The sequence below is a fragment of the Aotus nancymaae genome, unplaced genomic scaffold (assembly GCF_030222135.1).
Source record: "Aotus nancymaae isolate 86718 unplaced genomic scaffold, 86718_ANA_hifiasm-v0.15.2.pri h1tg000003l, whole genome shotgun sequence".
Lineage (NCBI taxonomy): Eukaryota > Metazoa > Chordata > Mammalia > Primates > Aotidae > Aotus > Aotus nancymaae.
The window spans coordinates 1,936,226-1,958,192 of NW_026988414.1; the positions used below are offsets into that span (position 1 = coordinate 1,936,226).

Sequence of the window (21,967 nt, forward strand, 5' to 3'; positions counted from 1 at the left end):
ACTGAATGCAACACCACATGCAAGTTACCCAGTACACTGCTGGCCCTGAACCAGTGCTGGCTGAATAGGAATATTTAAAAGTATTATTAATTTTGAATCGCCTCTCCAGTACTTACTTCTCTCATTTTACAGTACTTTTCAGGATATTTACCTTAAGGAATTTTTGCATTTGGCATCTGCTCATTAGTGTTGAAATTAACAAGGGGCAGGAAATGGCTGCTTACAACTCAATAGACTGTTGGGGTTCCTTATATTTTACTGTTCTGATAGTGGCATGTGTAAAAGTAGGGCATGAGCCTCTGTTCCCTAGTAAGATGCTCTTTCTATCTGGAAACAATGCTGGACATCCTATGTTACAGATGCCCGAGTAACTAATTCCTGTGCAGGGCGGCAGGAGGCTGCAGTGAATACGAACAGTCATTCATATTCCAGCAGGTACAGGGGATCCCAGCACTTTGAGAGGCTGAGGTGGGAAGATCATTTGAACCCAGGAGTTTGAGACTAGCCTGGGTAAAATGGCAAAACTCTATGTCTACAAAAAATTAGCTGGGTATGGTAGTGTGAGCTACCCAGGAGGCTGAGGAGGGAGCATCATTCATACTCTCTCTTCTATGCTGGTAGCTGTTGGCTGAACTGATACTAGATCATGTGTGATGTATGATGGAATTAGTGTGAAGAGTGAATCCAACCGGCTGGAATGAGAAGTACTGTCCACTGATACCGTTAACTGACAAACCCCAGGATCCTCAAAAATATTAATTTACTGGATGGGGCATTGCAAGAAGCAGCGCCTTGGCCGGGCGCAGTGGTTCACGCCTGTAATTCCAGCACTTTGGGAGGCCAAGGCAGATCACCTGAGGTCAGGAGTTTGGCCAACATGGCAAAACCCTATCTCTACTAAAAATACAAAAAAAAAAAAAATTAGCCAGGAGTGATGGCACGTGCCTGTAATCCCAGCTACTCAGGAGGCTGAGGCAGGAGAATCACTTGAACTTGGGAGGCAGAAGTTACAGTGAGCCAAGATCATGCCACTGCACTCTGGCCTGGGCAACAAGAGCGAAACTACGCCTTGAGGTGGGGGAAAAAAAGGAAGCACCTCACTTCTAATGGAAGAATGCAGGTAAATCTATTTTCTTTAAACTTTATTTCAAAAGAACTACATTCCAAAAGCCATGGAATTCGATCACTAAGGGTGAAGTTAAGTGTTCTATTGCTGCTAGCCTTCTCAATTTCTGCCACTCTGCATGTCATTTAGTAAGGATGTTCTTTCTCATCAACCACTGACTTGACACTAACACTTCTTTACACAGAACCTAAGCACAATCTATGCATCTAAACTCTGCCATTTCCAGGAATGGAGCAAACCATTCTGAAGATATCAAAAATGTTTGTGTGCTGAGAACTATCACTAGTTTTATGTTAATGAACTTCCTCATTTTCCACCTAAGTTGGCAGGAACTGGCTGCTTATGGAATGTCCCCAACTCTCCCCGACCACCACAAATCCAGGCTGCTACTTTCAATTGCTACCAAGTTCTCATTTCCCAATTCTCTATTGTCTTAGAACTCTGCTTAATGCCAGCTCATGGTGACTGATTAACTCCACCAAAATCCCCTGGGTAACTTGAAAAAGACACAGGGTTCTGCTCCTGGAGACTGATTCGGGTCAATCTGGGACTCAGAAGGCTGTACTTTTTTTTTTTTTTTGAGACCAAGTCTTGCACTGTTGCCCAGGCTGGAGTGCGATCTTGGCTCACTGCAACCTCCGCCTCAGCTTCCTGAGTAGCTGGGATTACAGGCACCTGCCATCACACCCAGCTGATTTTTTGTATTTTTAGTGGAGACGGGGTTTCATTATGTTGGCCAAACTGGTCTTGAACTCCTAACCTCGTGATCCACCTGCCTAGGCCTCCTAAAGTGCTGGGATTACAGGTGTGAGCCACCGCACCCGGCCTGAAAGCTGTACTTTTAAACACACATCCCATGCGATTAGGATCAATTTGGGAATGGCCAGTTCAGCTGGCAGGCTTGACAGCCAAGCTGTCACGTGGCCTCCCTTCCTGGGGGCTACTCACCACACCACTGGGAAGAGGATGGCACCACAACACAGCAGGTCAACCAGAAACAGAGAGTCCTTCCATAAGCCATATTCAGTCGTGCCCTCCTCGGTGGACTCTATGATGATGTAGGCTACGTTTGCCAGGACCTACAGACATGAGAATTTGCTGAGGCCCCAAAGCCTGGGTGGACTGTTACAATGCTAGCAGCCCCAGTGTGGGGTATACACCTTGGCCTCTAGACCCCAATCTGCGACCACAGCATTCTTTCCAGTCCCACATGCTCTTCCAGAACTCTGCCATTCTGCTACTGAGAAGGAGAGTCTCTATGCCATCCCTCTGAACCTGAACAGGCCTGTAATTGCTCTAATACGGCAAGATGGAAGGGATGCTGTGTGATTTCCAAGGTAGATAAAGCTTCCACCCAGCTCTCTTGGGATCTCTGAACCCTAAGCCTTCCTGTAAGAAGTCTGGCAACCCTGAAACTGCCATGTTGTAGAGACCATGCAGAGATAGGAAAGATCCCCAAAGACCCCCCAGGAGCCCCAGATGTCCCAATCCCCACCTGAGCAAGCTTCTCAGCCCAGAAGACAGATGCGAGTGGAGACTTTATCCCAGCCAGGGTGTGATAAGGACCACAAGACCCAAGTCAGACCTACCTAGCTAGCCACTCTTGAATTCCTAACCCACAAAAACTGAGAGCATGAAGGGTTATTGCTGTTTTAAGTCACTGAATTTTGGGGTGATTTGTTATGCAGCAACAGACAACAAGGACACTTTGCTTTTTAGACACCCCAAACCTAGTGGAGTTGCTCAGGTGCTGGATAGGTGGCACGTAACATCCTATTTAGCCAAAATGCCCACACTTTTCAGGCTCTGGTGCTCAGTGACAATAACTCATCTAAGCGCCAGACAATAGAACTGTGTTTTCAGAGACCAGAGCAGTGGTAATGACTGACTGCAGCCCCACAGCTGAGTGCCACACTGCTGCTCATGGGACCCTTCAAGTCCAGCTCCCCACACAGGACACGGCCCAGCTCTTCCTCTGAGATTGACCAGTGTCCGTGCACTGCTTCTCCTTCCAAAGCTCAGGGCTTTGCCTCATGTACTCAGGCCCATAATTAGGCTCTTAGCATAATAAAAGTATTTATAAAAAGTCTTTCTGGGCCGGGCATGCTGGTTCACGCCTGTAATCCCAGCACTTTGGGAGGCCAAGGTGAAGGATCATGAGGTCAAGAGATCGAGACCGTCCTGGCCAACGTGGTGAAACCCCATCTCTACTAAAAATACAAAAATGAGCTGGGCGTGGTGCTACACGTCTATAGTCCCAGCAATTCAGGAGGCTGAGGCAAGAGAATTGCTTGAGGCAGGGAGGCAGAGGGTTCAGTGAACCTAGATCGCACTACTGCACTCCAGCCTGGCGACAGAGCCAGACTCTGCCTAAAAAAAAAAAATAATAATGTCTTTCCGCTGGCTAAACTGGGATGGTGCAGAGCATAAAGGAAATTTACCACTTATAATACATCCTTTTGAAGATTACCACTGGGAAGGGATGCAGAGATTATCATTCCACCAATACACCCCATGAGAAGTCCATGGTCCCCAACACTCTGCCTTACTTGCTGTAAAGGTAACCCTCCACACTTTCACATGGAATGTAAAATCTGTAGTGCTCTTATTTGGGAAGTCTCTAAGCGTAATTTCTCTTTCTATAAAGGACTTAGAAATCAAATTATCACTGAGGCTTCATTTAATACTAATGCAAACATTTTCTGAAATTTCAGTCTCCCACTGCCACCCAGCTTCTGTGTTCTTCCCTGTCCTGAGGTCCTCATGAAGCCCTGTCTATCCAAAACATTTGCATCTGCGGCTCTATCTAAAAAGACAAAGTAGGGCTGGGTGCGGTGGCTCATATTTGTCATCCCAGCAGTTTGGGGGGCCAAGGCAGAAGGATCGCTTGAGCCCAGGAGTTCGACACCAGCCTGGGCAAAATAGTGAGACCCTGTCTCTACTAAAAAAAAAATTTTAAAATTAGTCAGGCGTGATGGTGTGCACCTGTGGTCCCAGCTACTTGGGAGACTGAGGCAGGAGGATCGCCTGAGCCCAGGAGTTCAAGGATGCAATGAGCCATGATCACCACTGCATTCGAGCCTGGGCAACAGAGTGACACCCCGTCTAAAAATAAAAAGACAAAGTAGAAAACAAAGGCTTTCACGTCTTAAATTCAAAATTCCATTTTGTCCTTAATTCACACAGTACATGAGAGAAAGAATGTTCCCAGAGGTGCCTGTGTTCAACAGGGTGCGGAGAGTGTTCTTGAAACATCATTTGCATGGATGCCATTGACTCCTTACCTAGACGCTTTCAGTCACTGACCGTGGCCAAAAGGAAGCAGTTCTAACTTTTCAGGCTGACATTCAAGGCCCTCTCAGACTAGTTCCATTGTCTAAATAGTCATAACTTTCTTAATTTGTTAAATGTCCTTATTTTCTCACAGTGATATTCTGGGGGTGGGTGGGTGGGTGTGTTTGTGTGTGTGTGTCTGTCTGTCTGTCTATCTGTCTGTCTGTCTGCCTGCCTTTCAGGGAAGCCCAGGACAGGGAAGCTGGAAGGCTATGCCCCATGACAGCACAGTTCAGGCTGCTGGGGAGAGACTCTGAAGGATGAGGGAATCTACTAAAGGGAAGGGGCACAGGCAGCCGTGTGGCAACCCAGGCTCCATCATTCACAACTCTGAGACCTCGAAGACTGTAGGCCTGTCTGGCTGAAGTGGCCCTGGTGGCTCGATAGCTGGGAACCAGCAGAGTCCCTCAGCACGTGTGCTCAGCAGGCAGCAGGGTCACATGTATATATATATTTTTTTCTTTTTGAGAGGGGCTTTCTGGCAAAACCCAGAAAGCCTGCTAAACAAATTCTAAAACAGCTGTAACTAGGGTCACACTCCTGCCTCTGTCACATTCCTCTCCTTAAACACCCAGACCAGCCCCATCTCTGTCACAAAGCCCTCCTCCATCCTTCCAACCTGAGTGCTTACTCTCTCCCCAGAAACCCAGAGCAACTGGCCTGTCCCATTCATGTGACGTCAACACACATCCCTCATCATTGAACATGAGGGTGGACAAGGTCTGTTAGAACTCAGAGAGGAGCTTTGCTGTAAACTCTGCCAGAGCCAGGAGGGCTGATGTGGGTGCCTCGGGAGTCGTCCCCTTCCACCCACCACATTCCACATTTACGTTACACTCCAAAATGTGAGAACAGCTGATGGGGACAACTTCATCAAACAAATGCTGTCTGGTCAAACAGAGCAGAATAGTTGTGCATCCCTGCTAAAACCTCTCTGTTTACTGGAAGTTCTTTACATCCAAGTTCAGCCTCCAGTAAGACAAGGCTCCGCCCCCAAGAGACTCACAGCCTTGTAAGGCTGGCCTCGGCCCTCGGCCCCAAACATGGTAAGGATATAGGAAATGTTTGCCCCTCAGGTCTACTACATATTCTATCTGTGGAAACTCACTGGTGTCATTCACAGTTTTAAAATACTTTGTTCATAAAATCACTACATCTCTGAGCTTCCTCACCAACAGCACCATTTTGTTATGAAGGAAACATAGAAGCAAACATGAAGAAAACAAGAAAAAACAGTACAGTCTGTCTCCTACATTGTTGACAGCTCTCTACACAAAATAATCTAGGCGCCCAAAGGCCAGTGGCTGGCTGATGGCCAAGCATCTCCCAGTGCAATGACCTGAAGTCTATTCAGAATTCAGGAAGATAATCCAGTCTTCAACCTCCACTAGCAGAAGCTGGGGTTTCAGGGTAACCTGATTCCCTCTTCCCATACAGGCTTGGCGCGGAGCCCTGCTAAGTGCCAAGAGAGGAAGTGACAAACAGGACGAGGGTTCCTTTACCTGGAGTGGGATGACAATCATGAAGATCTTTTTGTCTTTATCGGAAAGGATGTGCTTGATGAAAGCCCAGCCAGTGCCAATGAGTGCAATGGTGATGAAGAGCAGTGCCCCTTTCAAACTGGAAGAGAAAACAAGGAACAGACACCAGAGGGTCTCTTTAGACTCTCACTGCCAGTTAGACAGCTCATTCTATGAGTTCACAAGCTTCTTACAAAAGACAGCCAAATTCAGGAAATCCATCATACATGAGCCACAAAGTTAGCTCTGCACCCCACAGCCTGAACAGCCACCCATGAGCTCCACTACTCCCATATGGCAGGGTCCCACACAGGCTGCCACAGGAGGGCAGGTTGTTGCCCACCCCCACTTCTCTTGTATGTCATTTCCTGTGTATTTCATGTGTGCCTGCATACTTACAGGTGAGTGATGTAGTACACAACAGCCCAGCCTTCAATAGGGAAGCCCTGGGAGGAGATGTAGTGGTAGTCAATCTGAAATCAAACAACTGCAGTTCAGAGTCACTCATTAGCTACATGGTTCCAAAAAGAATCTTAGAACTTGGACCCAGAAGGGAAATTATCCAAATAACTGTCATTTTGGGGCACTGTCACTGGATATATGATTGCCTTTTCCAAGGAGGACATTTTCAAGTGCAGCGAAGAGTATACGTCTAGAGGCTGTCACCCTTGCAAGTATAGTCCACAGGTACTTGGAGGCCCACAGATGGGGGAAGTCGTGAGCTTACCCCCATGGGCAAGTTCATTTTAATTTGCCTAAGTTCTAAATGCTCAAAGCTGAAGCTCAATTCTCATGCCTCCAGTTTTATTGCATCAATTTTCTCTGAGATAAATCTGCCAATACTGAATTGAACTTCAAATCACATAGGAACATGAGGGAATATTTAGAAACATAAAAAAGTCGTGGAAACAATTTAGCAGGTGGCACTCTCATCTCTAGAAATGCTAAAAAATAAATTAATAAATAAAAACAGCAAGTGTTCTAGAAAAACTGTAGGTCTATAAGCAGTATCAGAATATGCCTGAGGTCTGGTATGAGGGGAGGTGGTGATCATTTACCCGCATGGCCAGGCCCTCCCAGACAAGAGGAGGCTTTAGGAGAAACGTATTCTTCATCTTTGTTTCCCACCAATCTATCCCCTTTCTTCAAATTTCTTTTGCCTGCTCATATAGGCATTATATGTAATTTCATGAATGGTCCCCAAAATGCTAATACATACTGCATGGAACACCAAGGAAAGAGACTTGGTGAAAGGAAGGGCCGCCATCAGCCAGTGGATTTTAAATACATCATTCCTATAAAAACAGAGAGAAAAAAATTACAGGAAGATTCCATTCTCCCAAAGGACAGCCAAAGCTCCAGATATCAGCTATATTTATAGGAAGGCAGGAAATACAATCTGTGCAAACCACAAACATGAAACTTTTTTTTTTTTGAGACAGGGTCTCATTCTATTGCCTAGGCTGGAGTATAGTGGTGACATCACGGCTCACTACAGCCTTGAACTCCTCAGCTCAAGTGATCAAGCAGCTCTCAGGAAGTTGAGGTCGGAGGATGGCTTCAGGTGTACACCGTCATGCCCAACTAATTTTATTTTGTATTTTTTATACAGAAAGAGTTTTGCTAAGTTGCCCAGACTGGTCTTGAACTCCTGGCCTCAAACAATTCACCCACCTTGACCTCCCAAAGTGTTGATACTAGAGGCATGAGCCACTACACCCAGATAAAACTTTTTTTTTTTTTGAGATGGAGTCTTGCTCTGTCACCCAGGCTGGAGTGCAGTGGCATGAACTTGGCTCACTGAAAACTCTGCCTCCTGGGATCAAGAGATGCCCCTGCCTCAGCCTCCCGAGTATCTGGGATTACAGGTGTGTGCCACAATGTCCAGCTAATTTTTGTATGTTTAGTAGAGACAAGGTTTCACCACGTTGGCCAGGCTGGTCTTGAACTCCTGACCTCAAGTAATCCACCCGCCTCAGCCTCCTAAAGTGCTAGAATTACAGGTGTGAGCCACCACGCCCGGCCACTTTTTTAACAAAGTAGTTTTTGCTGGTCAAAAAGGTCTTGAATAGAGTCCTAAAGTAATCTCTGATACACAATTTAATGTTGTGAATGAACCTGAGAGTTATGCACTAAAGCCAGACATGACGGGTTCCAACTCTTGAGTAAATGGAAATCTAACACAGCCTGCCAGCTTGCTCCCGGAAACCACCCTGGGAAAGCCAGAGGCAAGAATGAGGTAGATGGACCTGAGAAAACAGCACAGAACACCCAGGAAAGCAGAAAGCGATTACAAACAGCTGTAGGGGAAGTCTGCAGCCCAGAGTAGGGGGGTTGGGAGCCAGCAGCAGGGATATGTGAGGGGAAAGTGCTGGGGTCATGCTCCTTTCTCTCTCCTTTATGGCTGGTGTCTGTAAATACTCCATGCCAGTGAGATAAAGCACCCATTCCCCTGCCCACCCATCACAGATACTAGTTCACCTTTGGGTTGCTGATCATTAAACGCCTCTACTCTTTCCTGCCTCCCCTTAAGAATTAATCTAATAGAACATATAAGACTATTATGAGACTGGGTGCAGTGGCTCACGCCTGTAATCCCAGCACTTAGGGAGGCTGAGGTGGGAGGATTACTTGAACCCAAGAGTTTGAGATCAGCTTGGACAAGATGGAGAATCTGTCTCTACCAAAAATACAGAAAGTTAGCTGGGTATGGTGGTGTGCACCTGTAGTTCCAGCTACTTGGGAGCCTGAGGTGGGATAATCACTTGAGCCCAGGAGGCAGAGGCTGCAGTGAGCCGTGACTGTGTCATTGTACTCCAGCCTGGGAGACACAGCGAGCCCTTGTCTCGAAACAAACACTGTCTCAAAACAAAAGTTTAGCCAAGAGTGGTAGTGTGTGCCTACAATTTCAGCTATTCGGGAGGCCAAGATGGGAGAATCACTTGAGCTCAGGAGTTTGAGGCTGCAGTAAGCCTTGATCACGCCACTGCTCCAGCCTGGGCAACACAGTGAGACCCTATCTCAAAAAAAAAGCAAAGAATACAGGCAGCCACAAGAAGGGAAACTGATATGGTTAACGAGTCCCTAAAATGATAATCCACATCACTAATATTCAGAGAAATGCAAAATAAAAGAGGTTACCAGTTTACACCCATCAGACTAGCAAAAATTAAGACATCAGTATCGGTGAGAATGTGGAGAAACAGCAAACCCTATGTATGCACCACTGGTATATGTATAAACCTATATGCCAGGCTGGAAGGCAATCTGGCCCGTAATGAAATTAACCAATGGCCAGGTGTTGTGGCTTACGCCTGTAATCCCAGCACTTTGGGAGGCCAAGGCAGGAGGATCACTTGAGACCAGGAGTTCAAGACCAGCCTAGCCAACGTGGTGAAACCCCATCTCTACTAAAAGTACAAAAATTAGCCAGGCATGGTAGTGTGTGCCTGTAGTCCCAGCTACTCGGGAGGCTGAGGCAGGGGAATTACTTGCACTCAGGAGGCGGAGGTTGCAATGAGCCGAGATGGTGCCATCGCACTCCAGCTTGGGAGACAGAGTGAGACCCTGTCTCAAAAAAGAAAAGAAATTAACTACCCATGGCACAGTGTGCTTCCTTCTGGAACTGCAGCTCGGAGGCTCTACAGATCCATACGGGACCTTAGGAGGTTCATGCCAGCATTGGCTGGAGTATCAGAGAGATGTATGCAGCCCGGGCTGTGTCCATCACTAAAGGACCAAAGCAGTCAAATGTGAGGACACAGAGCATGGGATGCTGATCAATGAATGAGATGCACACTCAGCCACATGGCTAGATTATAAAAAGGATATTACTGAGTGAAAAATGTACAAGAACAATGTCTACAAATATTTTATGTAAATTTAAAATACATGCAACACCAATAAACAGTACTTATTTATAAGAATGTAGAAATATCCAAAAATGAGGCTGGGTGCGTGGCACTTTGGGAGGCCGAGGTGGGCAGATCACCTGAGGTCAGGAGTTCGAGACCATCCTGGGCAACATGGTGAAACCCAGACTCTACTAAAAATACAAAAATTTGCCGGGTATGGTGGCGCATGCCTGTAATCCCAGCTACTCGGGAGGCTGAGGCAGGAGAATTGCTTGAACCCGGGAGGCGGAGGTTGTAGTGAGCCGAGATTGCACCACTGCACTCCAGCCTGGGTGACAGAGCAAGACTCCGTCTCAAAAAAAAAAAAAAAAGAAAGAAATATCCAAAAATGCATATGAAATAATTTGAGCAGTTCTCCATGGTTGGGAAGGAGTGGGAGAGGGGACAGGAAATGAAAGGAACCAATAGAGAGGGCCTGGCACCGAGTGATAATGAGAGTGTGGCACAATGTGATGTCAGTTTCCGGGCTCATTTCCTCCCCAGTACTTTCCTATTCCAGTGCTCATCTACTTGAAGGTCAAAAAGAAAGTCAAGGCCAGAATCATCTGTAACTACTGAATGGCAATGAGATTTACCCAGAGTATAAAACCACCCACCGCCAAAGAGCTGTGCTCATTCACACTCTGGTAACCTTGACTTGCAGTCCATGGTTAAAACAGCTACGCTGGGGCAGAGACGTGATGGAAAGAACAAGCCTCACTGACCTTGGCTCAAATACTAGTTCTACCTACACTCAAAGCTGGGAGGGGCCTGATACATACTAGCAAGCAGACCCGGGTTCCAGTCCTAGCTCTGTCAGGTGACACTGGCTCTTGTTTCCCTTCTCTGGGTCTCAATAAATGAGGCAAAGCTCTCTCAGTTGCTTCCAGCTTTCAGGGGCCTGCGAAATGTGCCTTGTGGCCTTGGTCACATGCCTTTATATCATGTGGGTTTCCAACCTACCAGAACTGACTCTAAGACTCCTGGGAAAACGTTGGCAGGGCTTAAGTGAGAGACTTTTCTCGATGCAACCTATACTCCAACAAAAATTAAAGATGAGATTTGTACACAATAGGTCAGCCTCATTTCACCACAGACTGAAAACTGTTACCATAATTTGACAGAGTGAGACTCCATCTCAAAAAAAAAAAAGAAAAAGAAGCCAGGTGCGGTGGCTCACGCCTGTAATCCCAGCACTTCGGGAAGCCGAGGCGGGTGGATCATGAGGTCAAGAGATCGAGACAATCCTGGTCAACATGGTGAAACCCCATCTCTACTAAAAATACAAAAAATTAGCTGGGCATGGTGGCACATGCTTGTAATCCCAGCTACTCAGGAGGCTGAGGCAGGAGAATTGCCTGAACCCAGGAGGCGGAGGTTGCGGTGAGCCGAGATCACGCCATTGCACTCCAGCCTGGGTAACAAGAGTGAAACTCCGTCTCAAAAAAAAAAAAGAAAAAGAAAAGTAAAAAAAAGGAAATGGGGCCTTGCTATGTTGCCCAAAAAATGGTCTCAAACTCATGGACTCAAGTGCTCCTCCTGCCTTGGCTTCTCAAAGCACTGGAATTACAGGCATAAGCCACCACAACCAGCCCATAGGATTCTTTCTTAGTAACTGCTGCTTGATAATCTAGTCCAAATATGATTATGTAGGTCCTTCCCAAGTAAACAAGAAAATCTTTCCATCTGGTGGGTAAACAGGATATCACAACCAATAGATAACAGCAACTGAACCCACCCAGAGTCTAATATACCAGAGTCTGAGCATGTCCATTAAAACACAATCAAGCTAGCAGGGATTAAAGAAGTCTCCATTTCCACCCCAACGCTCCAGAGAAAGAAGAGGTATTTCAGGGTGCTTAATTATTTTATGAATTTAAATCAATCTATATTATCATAGCATATTCGCATACCATCACTTACTCAGTTTATGGGTCTTACAATACTTTACACCATTCTCTAACTGAATATTAATATTTTGTTTTCAATTTTCTTGGAGGGAGAAAGAATTCCCGCATATGCAGCTGCTTCCCTCAAGAACCATGTACAGGAAGTCAAAGCCTCAGGGGTTTCAGAAAAAGACTAAAAGCCAGGCAGATGGGCTTTGAAGAGGTTTTGTCCAGTGACAAGCATCTGGAAGTCAATGCAGAGAATCTATCCCAGCATAGCTTTGAGCCAAGGCCTTCAGTGCTCTCGCCAGGCAGTCATCATCACTAACTTCCTCTCCAGAATAAACAGCCCCCGAATGAGACCCATGTGTTTACTCCTAGTCCTGGACTGTGGGATCTCCACTATGGAAACACTTAGATTATATAGTCTATTTTGCTTGCATATTATTAAAAATATTTAGATGTGCTTTTTAAACAAACAACGGGAAGTGAACAGACACCAAGGCATGCAAAGGCCTCCCACACCATAATGCTCCCGCACAGTCTTCCTAGTGTTTCCGGAAGACGCCCTTCGAAAGGAACAAGACTGCTTAGTGCCAACTGCCTCCAAGTTCAGAAGCCCACAAAAGCTGAAATTATCCAAATCCCAACTCACTCTTCAGTTGAAGGGCTCAAGGAAGTAATAGTTTACCGTCGTTTTCGAAGGATATGAATCCAGATGGTCCCCGAAAGAAAGAAAAAAAAGGCCATTGAGATGTATAATTTGGGGAGAGGAATTTCTCCTGCTGAGAGGTAGCTGTCCGGATTCTTCTCTGTGATGTCAATCTGAAATGAGCATAAAATTAATTTTTACTTTTCAGGAACACATCATCCTTTATTCAGCAATTTGGAATCTCAGCTATCTCACTTAGGCTTCGAGAGTGAGTACCAGCGGCTGAGCGTGATAGCTCACACCTGTAATCCCAGCACTTTGGGAGGCTAAAGCGGGTGGATCACCTGAGGTCAGGAGTTCAGTACCAGTCTGGCCAACATGATGAAACCCCGTCTCTACTAAAAATACAAAAAAAAATTAGCCAGGTGTTGTGGCAGGTACCTGTAATCCCAGCTACTAGGGAGGCTGAGGGAGGAGAATTGCTTGAACCTGGGAAGTGGAGGTTGCAGTGAGCTGAGTTCATGCCACTGCACTCCAGCCTGGACAACAAGAGTGAAACTCAGTCTTGAGGGGAAAAAAAGTAAATACCAGCAAACAACAACCACATTCCTTTTTTTTTTTTTCTAATTTGAGACAGCATCTCACCCTTTTGCCCAGGCTGAAGTGTAGTGGTGCGATCTCAGTTCACTGCAACCTCTGCCTCCTGGGCTCAAGAAATCCTCCCACCTCAGCCTCCTGAGTAGCTGGGACTACAGGTGCACACCACCACGCCTGGCTAATTTTTCATATTTTTTGTAGAAAGGGGGTTTTGCCATGTTGCCCACGCTGGTCTCAAACTCTTGGACTCAGGTGATCTGCCCACCTCAGCCTCCCAAAGTGCTGGGATTACAGAAGTGAGTCACTGCAAATGGCCTTCTGTTTGTTTGTTTTTTAACTCAAGTCACCCACTTGAAACCACCACATTCTTTTTTTTTTTTAAGATGGAGTTTTACTCTTCTCCCCTAGGCTGGAGTGTTATGTATGGCACGATCTCGGCTCACTACAACCTCCACCTCCCAGGTTCAATTGATTCTCCTGCCTCAGTCTCCCGCATCCGGCCAAAACCACCACATTCATCTTAATGCACAGGTTCAAGTGCAGACACATCCTAAATTGCTTTGCATTTTCTCATGACTCCTCTGCTGAAGTATCACCCAGTGGCAGGGATGTATCCTGCCCAGTGGCAGGTCTTAAATGTTCTTAAAACCTAATCTTACACAGAAGTAAATCTTGCATTTTATGCTGACAAAATCCACGTAGAACAATCTCCAGACAGTACTCACATCAAGGCTGAATGAAAACTTGTCACTCGGCAATTCATTTCTAAGACATTTATGAAAATAAAGACTGTAAAGGCCTTCTTGGTCATCAGTGCTGATGTTAAAGAAAAACTGAAAGTGAAGAAGAAAATATTTAAAGGTACCCAAACCCTCAGCTATATATATATTTTTTTTCTTTTATTTTTAAAGTGTTGTTTACTTTTTTCTTCAAATTCTACTCAACTGTATTTTTAAACCTTATAAATAAATTACGAATATTAATGGACTGAAGGAAATAAAAACAGACTGCTTAAATTACTGACTCTCTCATGGCAGAGTTTAAACTGATGTTTTCTTATTCTATGATTCCCCTCTGATATTTTGTTACAATTTTCAAGTATACAGAACAGCTGCCCATTGTACAGTGAAAGCTACGTAGCTACAACCTCGCTTCTACAAGGAACATTTTTCTATGCCTGCTCTATCACAGATCTAGCCATTTGTGATGGTCTCTGCAGAAGTCTTCAAAGATAACCTAAGACGTATTTATCAAGTCTTCAAGCTAACATATTATTTTGCTCTTTATAGGCATAAAATATTCTTTAAAAAAGAGGCTTACTTCATACCTGAAAACAACCAGTATTTCATCAAAATTTACAACTATGGTTTTAGAGAACAATAACAAAAGCTACATTTTCTATATTTAGACAGTTTTCTGTTTTTCATACATTTCATGAGTTTAGATGAAGTTTAATGTAAATCAAAAGATAGACAGGCTCAGAGAATATGACATATGACTTTCTGGTCAAGCCTAAGAAAATTTTACATCAGCCGTAAGTTCTACCAATAAAAAGAAATCTGCCTGAAATATCTTTTTAGGGTTACATATATATACCTATTAAACTACAAAGAAAAGCTAGGAAATGACTACGGTAGCATTTTTCATGATAGGGGTTACTCTAGAGTTGGGAAGGAATGCGAGGGAGACACGAGGTTTCTCGTGCTCACATAAAGGTGACTGTTCAGAGTAACTTGTTAAACTAAATATAAGTACTTTACAGTCTTCTGCATGTATACTGTACCTCACAACTTAGAAGAATGGGGTGAAAAAAGACACCTGACAAAAATAAAAATAAAAGACCAAGAACATGTGAGCTGGAATTATCCAAACAGTTAGACCATGTCCCAAACTCAGTTGTGGTTGTGAATGTGTATGTGTATTTTAGTCCTCTGAGCTAGCCAGAATAAGGAAACTTTCCTAAACACACTGACAACTTCTATTCTAAAAGTAAGATTCAGGGGAAGTCTAAAAAAGATATAAAAGTTTAAAAGATACAATATTTTTTTAAAAATCAATAGAATCACCATGGTTGATCAGAGGAGGAACCTGACCCTTAGAGACAAAAACGAAACAAAACCGTGAACTCTAGAGTTGGAATAAGGCCTGACAGTTCCCTTCCTGCATTTAGGTAGATAAACCACTATCCCCATGCCATGAATGAAGCAGAAGAGCTCAGAATGGACTGCACTGGCCAAGACCGGGAGACTGGGTAGAACAGCGAGAAATCACGACAACTTCTTTCCAAGGTGGGGGAAAGCCAGAGAAAAGCAAACCACCCATCCATGGCCTGCTCCACGCATCCCAAGAACCGTGCGGATGGGCTGTTTCGGCATGTGTTCCTCGTCACCACGCAGACTGCTGTGCCTGGATGCTTACCCAACACAAAGGACTATGCCTGACATGTGTGCATCCTATCACACTTTCCTTTGTGATTAAAGGGGGGAGCATTTTAAAAACTCATTTTATTAACAAGCATTTTAAGGTGAGAGAAGGAGGAGAGAAAAGGACCTTTTGTATTTTCTCAAGGAGGCAGTAAAAGGCAAAGTGGTTAAACACATGGGCCTTGGAGTCAAACAAATGTGGACCTGAATCCCCTGCTTGGGGCAAGTTACATTACCTCTCTGAGCCTCAGTTCCTCATCAGTAAAAGAGAAAAAGTAACAGTACTGACTTCACAGAGTTGTTGAGAGGATGATCTGAGATAATGACATATAAGCACTTAGCACAATGCCTAGCATTGGTTCATTAGTCTCTGTAAATATAGGCCAAGATTAGAAGTTTCAGATATAACAATGAGAGAGAGAAAACCCCACCCCTAAGGTACTTTCTGTAGAGGGGAGACAGACAATAAATGTTAAGTCAGTACAGCAAATGGCAGGTTAGAAGGGATAATGCCAAGGAAAACCAGAGCACAATGAGGGAAACAGGAGTGAGCTACAATCAAGAGTAGCTTTGCTGAGAAGGTGACATTTCAGCAAAGACTTGTGGAATTCTGAGAGACAGCATTCCTGCCTGTAGGAACAGCTAGAGCAGAGCTTAAAGGCTGATCTGTCTGAGAAAGAGCAAAGCGGCCTGTGTGGGAGAGCAGAGTGTGAATAACAGGAGCTGAGGTCAGACAGACAACAGGGGCTGGACCACATGGGCCTTGCAGACCAGTGGCAAGACTTGAGCTTTACTCCAAGACAGATGGAAAGCTGCTGGAAGATTCTGAGCAAATGAGCACCCTGCAAGTTCTCAATAACTGTTAGCTTTTCATATGGATAGTGATGAAATGATGGTTACTAAGCTTAAAGAACACACAAAAATTGTTGAACAGGCAAAATGATCTACGGTAAAAGAAATCAGAACAGTGTTTGTGGGGATGGAGGGGCTTTCTCAGAAGATGGAAACAGAAATCTTGATAGAGAGTGAATTACATGGGTATATGCATTTGTCAGAATTGAACAAACTGTATACTTAAGACAAGACCTGTGCATTTCACTGCAGGCATTTTTTTTTCTTTTTTTATTTTTGAGACAGGGTCTCACTGTCACCCAGGCTGCAGTGCAGTGGCATGCTCAGGGTTCACTGTATGAATCTTGACCTCCCAGGCTCAAGTAATCCTCCTGCCTCAGCCTCCCTAGTGGCTGGGACTACAGGCATGCAGCACCACACCTGGCTTTTTTTTTTTTTTTTTTTTTTGTAGAGACAAAGTTTCACTATATTTCCCAAGCTAGTCTTGAACTCCTGAGCTCAAGTGAACCTCCCACCTCAGCCTTCCTTGTAGCTGGGACTATAAGCATGTACCACCATTCTTGGCTACTTTTTGTATTTTTTGTAGAGACAGAGTTTCACCATGTTGCCCAGGCTGGTCTCAAACACCTGGGCTCAAGCAATCCGCCTACCTCAGCCTCCCAAAGTGCTGGGATTATAGGCATGAGCCACCATGCCCTGCCATTTTTTAGATGATTAAACAGTGAGGTTCAGAAAGTGAGACTAGGCAGGGTGGCTCCCATCTGTCATCCCAGCATCTTGACTGAGGCCCAGTCAAGAGGACTGCTTGATCCCAGGAGTTCAATTATCAGCCTGGGCAACAGAACAAGTCCTCATCTCTACAAAAATTTAAAAATTAGCCAGGCATAGTGGTCTATGCCTGTAGCCCCAGCTACTCGGGAGGCTGAGGATCACCTGAGCCTGGAAGGTTCAGACTGCAGTGAGCCATAATTGTATCACTGCACTCCAGCCTGGGCAACAGAGTGAGACCTTGTCTCAAAAACAAAACCAAAAGAAATTAGGTGAGTTATCCAATATCACCCAGCTAGTAAGTGGGTTCGGAGACCCAGTCCAGTATCTTGTTCCCATACATATGCTATTATGCTGCCACTAAACACTCATGGGCAATTAATAACTGTGACAGCTGAGCAGGTCACTCAAAGCCTCCAAGTCTCAGTGAAATCATCTCTAAAATTATAACATCACCCTAAATTATAACCGAAGGTCCTTTCAGGCATAGAGTACTATGCTTCTGGCACACTTTGAATGGGAGGTAGCATTGGGTCAGGACAGAGGGGTCACAGGAACAGCCAGGCAGGACTGGGCTAGAAACTGACCTTGTCACCTACACTAGATAGTCACAAAGTTATTTATTCTCAGAGACTTACTATTTGATAAGTAGATAGGTAACCATATCCACCTTTGTGAGCTTGTTATAGAGAAAGCTATTGCATTTAAGTGATTGATACAGGGTATACCTAAGTTGTTATTCCTAAATTCAAAATTCCTCTAAAAAAAAATTACCCTTTTATATGGTAGAGAGAAATTCCATAAGGCTTTACACAAAGAACATACATACCTGAAATGATACTGCCCCGTCATTATTATGAACAGAAAAGGATTTCTCTCCCATGGCCTAAAAAGACATAACAATATGTTTTAGGATGATACTGGCATAGAAAGTATGCTAATTAAAACTAATTTATTAAACGAAACAAAACACGTTTCTTAAACTCTGAATTTCCTGACCTTCAAGAGCTCTCTGAAAATAAAACAGACTATCCTTTCAAGATGTCTGTAATCTGCTTTCACAGAAAATGGTGGTTGTTCTTCAGCTGTCTCTTCTGCCTCTGAACTAACCCCTACCTCCGCCCCCTGCCTTGAATCTTTCTGCAAGACAGCTTGTCTACCCTTGAAGTTTCAGCCAGACTAAGGGTGCTGACCCAGGCCATGCCCTGTCACATCCCCTAAATTCTACTCCTGACATCAAATGATCAAAATATTGGCCAGGTGCAGTGGCTCACGCCTGTAATCCTAAAACATTGGGAGGCCGAGGTGGGCAGTCACTTGAGGTCAGGAGTTCAAGACCAGCCTGGCCAACCAGGTGAAATAACATCTCTACTAAAAATACAAAAATAAGCCAGGAGTGGTGGAGTGCACCTGTAATCCCAGGTACTCAGGAGGCTGAGGCAGTAGAATTGCTTGAACCTGGGAGGCAGAGGTTGAGATCATGCCACTGCACTCCACCCTGGGTGACAGAGTGAGACTCCGTTCCCTCCAGCAAAAAGAAAAATATGCCATCTGTACAATAAAACTAAGCAATGAAAAAAAAAATGATACATGCAACAATGTGGATAAACTCAAAGTAATTATGCTGAATATAAGACAAAAAAGTACTGCATAATTCAGTTGCACAAAGTTCTATAAAACTATACTATAGTGACAGATCAGTGATTGTTTGGGGACGGGGGCTTACAAAAAGGCAGAAGAAATTTTGGGGGTGATGGATAGTTCATTCTCTTGATTGATAGTCAAAGTTATCAAATTGCTGCTTTACCTATGTGCAGTTTGTCAATTATACTTTAACAAAGCTGTAAGACAAAACATCACCATTTAGATGTCCCCCTCACTGAGAAATCAAGACATCACAAACCCAAACTTTCCCAATTTTTCCACTTCTGCTATTTCTACCACCCACTCCTCTGCTCTTCTCTTTCCCTCCCATCACCCTAACTGGCTTCCCAGTCATTTACCATCCAAGGCTCTGCTCTAGTCCAGATTCTCATCACCCTAAACCTGTATTATCACAACAGTGCCCTTCCTGGTCCTTCTGACATCACTATCTCCTTCTCCAAGGATACCTTGCACATTACTTTCAGAATCACCATCTTTAATAAACACAGTCTTTCCCAATCAGGAACTCAGGATGACTTCCCATTGCCTGTGCATCTACTCCCTCTATTGCCTGGTCCTACATTATCTAAGATGTCTCTCTGCTCCCATATACGTGCCTTTCACTTCACATAAGCCAGTGCCCAGCATCTGTCTCATCCAGTCTTTGCGTATGGCATTCTTCCTCCCCTTCCTTCTCTTCCTCCTCACTGAACAACTGCAAACTAAGCCCCAGCGACAGCTCCTTCCAGAGGGCTTTTCTGATGGCCTGGCATCTTCCTTCCCTAACTATCTGACCCAGTATCATGTAAGTGCCACACAAGTTATGAATCAATTATCAACTTTCTTGTACTTTTTTTTTTTTTTTCTTGGAGACAAGGTCTCACTCTGTTACCCAGGCTAAAGGGAAGTGGCACAATCATGGCTCATTGTAGTCTTAGCCTCCCAGGCTCAGGTGATCCTTTCACCTCAGTCTCCAGAGTAGCTGGTACCACAGGCATGTATCACCATACCCGCTAATTTTCCTAATTTTTGTAAAGACAGGGTTTCACCATGTCACCCAGGCTGGTCTTGAACTCCTGGGCTCAACCAATCCACCCACGTCAGCCTCTTAAAGCACTGGGATTACAGGTGTGAGCCACCATGCCCAGCAGGGAATCAATTTTTCTTTGAAATTGTTTCAGTATGTCAATGTTCTCCCCCAAAATAGGAGAAAATTCCCTGTAGATAAATTTTTTAAACTTTTATTTGAGACAAAGTCTCACTCTGTCACCCAGGCTAGAGTGCAGTGGCGCAATCTCTGAAGATTGCTCACTGAAGCCTCTGTCTTCCAGGTTCAAGCGATTCTCCTGCCTCAGCCTCTAGAGTAGCTAGGATTACAGGCACGCACCACCATGTCCAGCTAATTTTTATATTTTTAATAGAGACAGGGTTTCACCATGTTGGCCAGGCTGGTCTCGAACTCCTGACCTCCAGTGGTCCCCCTGCCTCAGCCTTCCAAAGTGCTGGGATTACAGGCATGAATCATTGCACCTGGCCCCCTGCAGATATGTGTATATATATAGTTACCTCTCTGTATTGCAGGTTCCACATCTGCAGACTGTACAAACTACCCCAAAAATATTTTTGAAAGAAAGATTAAAAAGTAACAGTAATAAATAATACAAATAAAAAATCAGCCAGGCATGGTGGCTCATACTTATAATCCCAGTACTTTGGGAGGCTGAGGTGGGCAGATCACCTGAGGTCAGGAGTTCAAGACCAGCCTGGCCAACGTGGTGAAACCCCGCTCTACTAAAAATACAAAAAAATTAGTTAGGCGTGGTGATGCATGCTTATAGTCCTAGCTACTCAGGAGGCTGAGGCAGGAAAATCACTTGAACTCAGAAGGCAGAGGTTGCAGTGAGCTGAGACCACGTCATTACACTCCAGCCTAGAAGACAGAGAGACTCTGTCTCAAAAAAACAAAAAACCTCAACACAGTGCAACAACTATTTACACAGCATTTACATTGTGTTAGGTGTCATAAGTAATCCAGAGATGCTTTAAAGTACACAGGAGGATGTGTGTATGTGTAAATACTATGCCATTTTATATAAGAGACATGAGCATGTACTGATTTTGATATTCACTAGGGTTCCTGTAACCAATCCCCTGTGGATACTGAGGGACAACTGTATATGCATGTGTGTGTGAATGCATGTATGGATATATATCAATACACACACACATATACAACACACACGTACACAATATCTAGGAAAGCTGAGCACAAGAGGGTGGTTAGTTCTTACCTTTGAATCCACTGTACTTCTTTTAGACTTTCCACTACCTAGAAGCAGAAACATTTAAAAGATAGCACTGCATTACTCAACTTACAGAGATATATATACATAACAGTATCATTTTATGAGGCTACAGCTTATCTAATATCAAATAATTAAAACAAAATAATCCTGGGGACTGCCATTTTCTCAGGTCCCAAAACATAGTATGTGTATTGCTGAAGCAGCAAACCAGACCTTGTTATATTATAAATGGTATGGAGTAACTGGTGATATTAACAACAGAATTCAGTTCTGGATATTCTAGTGTATGTTATTGCCAGAGAAGCCACATGGAATGACTTTCCTAATTGTCTAAGTAATCACATTGGAAAACACAATTTTTAAGAAAAAGGCCAGGTGCAGTGGCTCACCCCTATAATCCCAGCACTTTGGGAGGCCGAGGCAGGTGGATCACCTGAGGTCAGGAGTTCAAGACCAGCCTGGCCAACATAGCAAACCCCCGTCTCTACTAAAAATACAAAAATTAGGCATGGTGGCATGCACCTGTAATCTCAGCTACTTGGGAGGCTGACACAGGAGAATCTCTTGAACCCTGAAGGCAGAGGTTGCAGTGAGCCAAGACTGCACCACTGCATTCCAGCCCAGGCGACAGAAAAAAAAAAAACAAGAAAAACTATGAAATACATTTACACACTTGGAAAAGTTAATAGCAAGTAATCTTAACATAATAACACTTTCTTTTCTACAGCAGGAAGTATGATTGCTAATGGCTCCTTTCATGGAACAGAATTTCTTGTTTTCACTTAAGATATTCTTTGCGGAAAGACTGGACTTCAAGCTCCCTGCAGGAAGGGAGAATATAAAAAGAAACAAAATAGTATTTTCTTCCCAGGAATGGTGATATGAACACAAAGAACCTAGACAAGAAGGAGATGGTTCACAGGCATTAACTTACACCATTGCACAAATGTAGTCTTTTTTTTTT

The 21,967-nt window shown here is 44.3% G+C and overlaps 1 protein-coding gene and 1 non-coding gene across 7 annotated transcripts in view; both read right to left on the reverse strand.

Annotated features, from left to right (window-relative positions):
- GPR107 (G protein-coupled receptor 107) overlaps positions 1-21,967 on the reverse strand; it is a 78,815-nt gene that overhangs the window by 30,110 nt on the left and 26,738 nt on the right. For 5 of the 6 annotated variants that reach the window (XM_064377042.1, XM_064377035.1, XM_064377032.1 and 2 more), the window contains exons 6-13: positions 20,989-21,026; positions 17,883-17,939; positions 13,736-13,843; positions 12,453-12,586; positions 7,199-7,274; positions 6,379-6,452; positions 5,962-6,079; positions 2,075-2,205 (exon numbers count right to left, since the gene is read on the reverse strand). In XM_064377042.1, coding sequence (XP_064233112.1) covers positions 2,075-2,205; positions 5,962-6,079; positions 6,379-6,452; positions 7,199-7,274; positions 12,453-12,586; positions 13,736-13,843; positions 17,883-17,936 — 695 coding nt within the window. In that variant the 5' untranslated portion in view covers positions 17,937-17,939; positions 20,989-21,026. The remainder of the gene's footprint in view (positions 1-2,074; positions 2,206-5,961; positions 6,080-6,378; positions 6,453-7,198; positions 7,275-12,452; positions 12,587-13,735; positions 13,844-17,882; positions 17,940-20,988; positions 21,027-21,967) is intronic. The other variant, XM_064377040.1, reaches the window with a different exon arrangement.
- Positions 4,929-4,990, reverse strand: LOC135277391 (U7 small nuclear RNA). Its single transcript, XR_010344996.1, has one exon. It is a non-coding gene; the product is annotated as a U7 small nuclear RNA (small nuclear RNA).